The 5,908-nt window shown below is 40.3% G+C and overlaps 1 protein-coding gene across 1 annotated transcript in view; it reads right to left on the reverse strand.

Moving 5' to 3' along the window:
* Nucleotides 1–5,908, reverse strand: part of veph1 (ventricular zone expressed PH domain-containing 1) — a 70,191-nt gene that overhangs the window by 33,469 nt on the left and 30,814 nt on the right. Inside the window, exons 5-6 of the mRNA XM_035680059.1 lie at nucleotides 4,482–4,645; nucleotides 3,148–3,357 (exon numbers count right to left, since the gene is read on the reverse strand). Coding sequence (XP_035535952.1) covers nucleotides 3,148–3,357; nucleotides 4,482–4,645 — 374 coding nt within the window. The remainder of the gene's footprint in view (nucleotides 1–3,147; nucleotides 3,358–4,481; nucleotides 4,646–5,908) is intronic.

Raw genomic sequence — 5,908 nt, forward strand, 5'->3', positions numbered from 1 at the left:
GTGTGTGTGTGTCTGTGCTGAAGCTGGGTTGGCAGGTTCTTCCACAAAAAGATTGAGTAGTAACGGAGCTTTTGGAGGAAAGGTTGCCCTGGAGTAATAGAAAACTTTATTATAGTTTCCAGCTCCATAATCTGTGTGTGTGTGTGTATGCGTAAATGGAGGCATATTCATCTACAGACAGCCATATTTCCCCCTTTCGTTAATTTCCCCAAATTGTTGTTAAACTGCCTTAAATGGACCCAGGGGAAAAGAGAGAGTCCTGCTGTCACCTCACACACGCTGTCACATCAGTCTGCACACAAACACACTACAGACTGACTAATGGGTGACTTCATCCTACCCTATCATTACATAGTGTTGCATAGACAATCATGTACTACTTCCTATGTCTGCACAACACAAGTTAATACAATTATCTCATGCTCTTTATACTCATATATCAAGCTAGCCCCATACGTGACCTTGGCACTCCTCACACTCGATGACTCGCTCACACAGGCTTATGAGTGAAGAAGACAGTGGGGTTAGTGTTTGAAGAACGTTAAAGTTTCTGAATATCTGGCACAGTTTTGGGATTTAAATGTTGGTTGTGCCCTGGGCAAAGGTGTTCTAATCTCAGACAGAGAGTTAATATCGGTGCACTCATGAAAATACGTTGAAAGATGCAAACAGCTTACAGAAAACACGGGGTGTGACTCTGCCGTGGTATACTGAATATGACCATACATTATCTGGTGTACAGTATGTCTTATGTCGACCTTTGAATTTCCTTGACTTCAAGTTTTGTGTCCTTTGCATCTACTGCGTTACATAGCAACACAGTCAGTTTTTAAAGCCTAGCCAACAGAAGGATTTACTCAGAACCACTTTCAGATGGAAAAGAAAGATAATGTAAACAGAGGAATTACAAGTGTTCATTTAAACACTCAGATGAGCAAATGAAGGTAGGCTCAGGAGTGAGACGAGACGGTGCGCCTGTGTATGTTTGTGATACATCACTCCCTCCCTCTGCAGCCCATCAGTCAGCAGCGTTGCCACCTTGCAGTTTGCTCCAGTTGCTGGGCTAATTTATCTGTGATCACTGACAGGAAATAAGTACACAAAGCTCCTAGGTCTGCTGAGAAATGAGGCCAGTGTGGTAGTAACTTAAACCTGCATTATTTTTTGTGGCCAGCAGGTACAGGTCAACTGGTAGCAAAAAGACCTTCGCTTGTATTCAGCTCAGTTGGAAATTTGTATTTATTTATTAGCTCAGTAAACAGTTTCCTAATGAGTTTATGATCTCAATCTGTAGTTTTAAGTCTTCTTCCATGGAGCTTGATGATCATTTTGTAAATTATGATCTCCTTAGAGTAAAATGGCCAATAAAGCAGGGTATGCTTTAGGGTGTGACTACCTTGTGATTGACAAGCCATTCTCAGTGAGTCTGTCAAGCATACCACACAAAACTAGGCAGTGCTGATCAAGTATAAATCATAATTCAGTTACTGCATTGCCTATTTCTTGCCTAAATGTTTTCAGAAACATATGTGTGTGACCAGGTAAACCACCAATGTTTCCTGCTATAGAGAGGTTCAACCAAAGCACAGCCAATGAGCGCAATCACAGACATGGCGACGGCCATAATGCCAAACTTGACGCTTCAAAGCAGAACCCGACAAACCAATCACAACACGACAGTCACGACAGGTTCACACTTGGCTGTAATCAGCAGCTCAGGTGTTTTTTTCAATTACAGTCAGCTAATGGCTTAAACTTTTTACATGATAAGTGCCCTTAGGGGCAAATGAGCAGCCAAGTCTGCAGGCCAGCCAAGTGTTTAACCTCTAGGCTGGCCAAAATGAGGCTCATGGGACAAATTTAGCCTAGTCTAAAACTAATTGTGATGTTTTAAGTCTTCCAAAAATGTATATTAGTAGTAGCAGTATAGTTTTAGAAGCATAGTATTTTAGTATAGTAGTATTTTGAGAAATGAATTCCTGCTGAATCCCATTGGTGCAAGCAAATATTTAAACACAATATTAGGCAGGAAGTTCTGTCACAAATGTAAAACAAAGGACATTTATTGAGGTTAATGTTCCCTTAAATTCTGTCATGCTGGCACCATTAGGTTCCTCACAGAGCTGCTCCTTAACTGTTCCTTCAAGAGAGATTAGTTTCTCTCCCCACCAGGACAGCAGCAGTTTGTTTCCTCTATCCAGCTGTAGAGAGACAGAGAGGAGTCGGCATGTATTTATTTAGGACGGGCGCTCCAGAGGAACACTGAGGTTTTAGACAGCAGTCAAAACCTCCGGATTTGCCCAGCCTGTTCGGTGTGAGATTGTGTGTTTTATACTTGGCAGGACAACAGAGAAAAAGTCATGTGAGAGGGCAGCCAATTCCTCCCTACTCATTAAAATAATAACTCCTGCATGTTTCAGTGTGTGTGTGTGTGTGTGGGTGTGTGACAATACCCCAGTGCCAAGCAGACTTCAGGTGCATTAATAATGTTATCCCCATGGCATTTTACATGGATTTGAGTGTTTTTGCAGTCTGTCTTTTTTTTACTACAAACAACCAATGCACCAACAATACAGACATTTGCTTCAGAAAGCTATCAACATGCACCACCTGCATGTTATTATGTGTTTTTTGGTGATTTTGAGACGGGAATGTGACTAATGTTTTCCTTCAGATTTTTTCCCTCTTGTCTCTTACTGGAATTTGGGAATAGTTACATTAGAATAGTAACATTTTGTCTTCGAAGGTGTAGTTAGAATTTTTGGTAGACAACACTTTTTTTGGCTTTATTGCAGAGAGTTAAATGTGAAGATTGATTTAATCTACAATATAAGTCTAGGTGTAAAAAGAAAATTTCACCATTTCACAGGTAGTGGCGATATTTTATGGCTGGTATCAGCAACCCAGAGTGTCTGTTACCTGGTGAATTGTAGTTTATACGCCCTTTTTTATATGGAATAACAACCTGAGTAAATGTGTCAATCTTCTAGAACGAACCCACATCTGTTCACATCTTTCCACAGAGTTTGTATGTAACAATGCCACATTTTAAAATTTGCTTCCACTTTCTGCATTAACTTCAAATCACTGCTGCAGACATACATAAACACGTTCATTTGTGTGTGTTTTGAATGTGTGCGTCTGTACCTCGCTGATGATACCCACGGCACCATGGATTTTGGCCACGTGACCCAGTAGAGCAGGCCATTGTTTTCCCACAATCCTCAGCGCTGGCAGAAAGCTGACCAGTGAGGAAGGGCTGGCCTGGGACACGTCCACGAGTGCGCCCAGTAGGGCCTCAGTTAGGGATTGGTCTCCTAGATAACTGACTAGTGCGGGAACCTGAGGGCTCAACATCTGTAAAGGTAAGAAGAAACAAAGACAGAGAGGTTATTCATTATTTTTGATTATAGCGGGAATCCTGACACCACTCACTAACAAACAGAACCAAACAGAGACTTGATGTGCCTTTAATGAAGGCAGGAGGTGAGAGGAGTGACCTTGGAGCGAGATGAACCGACTGCTGACTACTAATAAACAAAAGCTTGACTGTAGGACTGTCTGTCTATCTTCCTCCTCATTATCTGGACTGGTCACACTGGACTGCACTAGACTGGACTGGATCAGACTAACAATGCCCACCATTGCCGGCCCCCCTGCTGCTACGTTTTGAGTCATTTGTTCTGAATAATTTCAAAGTTCCATACAATCTTTTTAGTACCACATCACTTCCAGGCAATGAATATTAGAATGCAGAGGATTTGGTAACAACCGCGATGATTGCCGCTACAATCACAACAGAAATATTTTGTGCATCTGTGTGGGGGGTGGAGATTAGAATAACTCCAGATGGCTTGTTTTTGGTCTCCAGTGCTTCACATTTGAGTAAGAATATCTTTGTTTTACCACCATGTGCTCTGGTTGCTGGTATGTGGTACTTTCCCCTCATGTTGAACACTAGCAGCTCTGCTCCAAGATATGCATGATTAAGGGAATTCCTAATCAGAAATGTGCACATGCATGGCTCCATTTCCTCACTTCCAACTATTTCAACATGAGCTCATTACAGGGTATAGCAAAGTTGAATGTCTGATTAAGACTCTTGGCAGAGATGTAACCAAAAAGCCTCACACATACTTCACTGTAAGACAATGCCAAGTTAAATATGCCACAGAGACTTGATTTAGTTGGACAGTCCTTTATTTTCAGATAACTCCACAGTCTGAGGTATTGTAGCTACCTCATTATAATTTTAAATAATAGGTGTTTTAATTAGGTGTTTCAGGTCCATGGCTTCCTGAAACAGTTATCCAAGGCTGACGAAGATAGTGCCAACAAAAAACTTTAAAGAAGTATGATGAAATATACTGTAATTTGTATTTAGATTGCTGGGAAAGTGACAGTATAAATGCAGTTATAAGAATAGTTTGATCTACCCACACTGTGATTTATTTCTAACACAAAACTACAAAAACACTCACAAGGGGATGTTGCTCGGCAACCATTTGAATGAGTCTGATCAGATGGTGTTGCTCTGGGGACTCCAGCTGTGACATCATCGCTGTGAGGTTGCCTAGGTGACAGTGGATGGTATCTGGTTGTCTGGGGTAGACTGAGGGCAACACTCGTAACAGCATGTGGTTACCTGTCAGAGAGAGCGACAGAGATGTCTTCAGTAAGCCTCACAGACAAAGTTTGAATATGGTGTCCACCATTTGGATATTGGAAAGGGTCGCCATAGAAAACACTAGTTAGACAGAGAAAAATATTCCGTGTTCAGAGTGAGGTCAGTAAGTGTGAACAGTAGAATTGTCTTATAAAAGGTAATAAATAAGAGCTTACATTTTGCCTCAAATAACCCCCACAATTGCAGTCTTTCCTCCCCTTTCAAAGGAAGAGCTTATTCAAACTCTGCTCGATAAAACTGTTCATGTGGCAAAATTGGCAGGAGAATACACAATATGAGACATGCTTTTAGGTACTACATAATATTTATGTTTTTATGGATTTCTATATACTGGAATAGTTTTTTTCCCAAACCTATTTCTCACTTTATATTTAGTATTAAATGTCACCAGTAACTAGTAGTATTTAATTCCATGCACTGTAAATCACTGCTTTGTTACATATTCTTTGTACTATAATGTATTATTAAGTTTACTCTATGTAGGTGCACTCAGCTGCCAGTTTATTAGGTACACCTCGATAAAACCAATGGAGACTAAAACAGTCCTGCAATAAATCCTACTTTAATGAATAATGTTCAGTTGTTGATGTTTAAGAGAGTTGTTAATTCAATCTTATGATCATTTTAAAGGCTGCAGTTTGCGGTGCTGTTAAACTGTATTGTGTTATACTGACAGGTGTTTCTAATATTTTGTCTACCCCATTGATGTCAATGATTGTTTACTAAATAACAAAAATGCCGCTCTCTATAATATAATACAGTTCAACAGCACCAAAACCCTAACTAGTTTTAGCTGAGTGTACATGTTTGGTTTCATAAAACTTGTACGACTGTCTGACTGCTTGTGTTGTGTTGACGCATTCCCAGATCTCAACAGTTAACTTGGTGACTATAATTTTATTACTACCAAGAGAATTGATGATGACTTGATTGATGAAACCAGCATTTTCATTTAAGCTGTTTGGGGTGTAGCAACATCATGCATATTTACTGTAACTGTTATTTTCTTTTCGATCCCCAGTCTTGATATGACATCTGTGCTCAGTAAATAAATCTTTCTCCATTTGTTGTCAATATTCCTTCAATGATGCTGATGCAGGAAAAAAGAAAGTCAGTGCTGACACATGAGTGGATGTAAAGGCATTTGTAAATCAGCACGCAGCCCAACGAAACCCACGCCATTACCAGACAGCCCTTGACTCACGTACACAACATCTTTAA

Source organism: Morone saxatilis, unplaced genomic scaffold (assembly GCF_004916995.1).
Source record: "Morone saxatilis isolate NCDOM2014 unplaced genomic scaffold, NCSU_SB_2.0 Contig8, whole genome shotgun sequence".
In the NCBI taxonomy this organism is placed as follows: Eukaryota; Metazoa; Chordata; class Actinopteri; family Moronidae; genus Morone; species Morone saxatilis.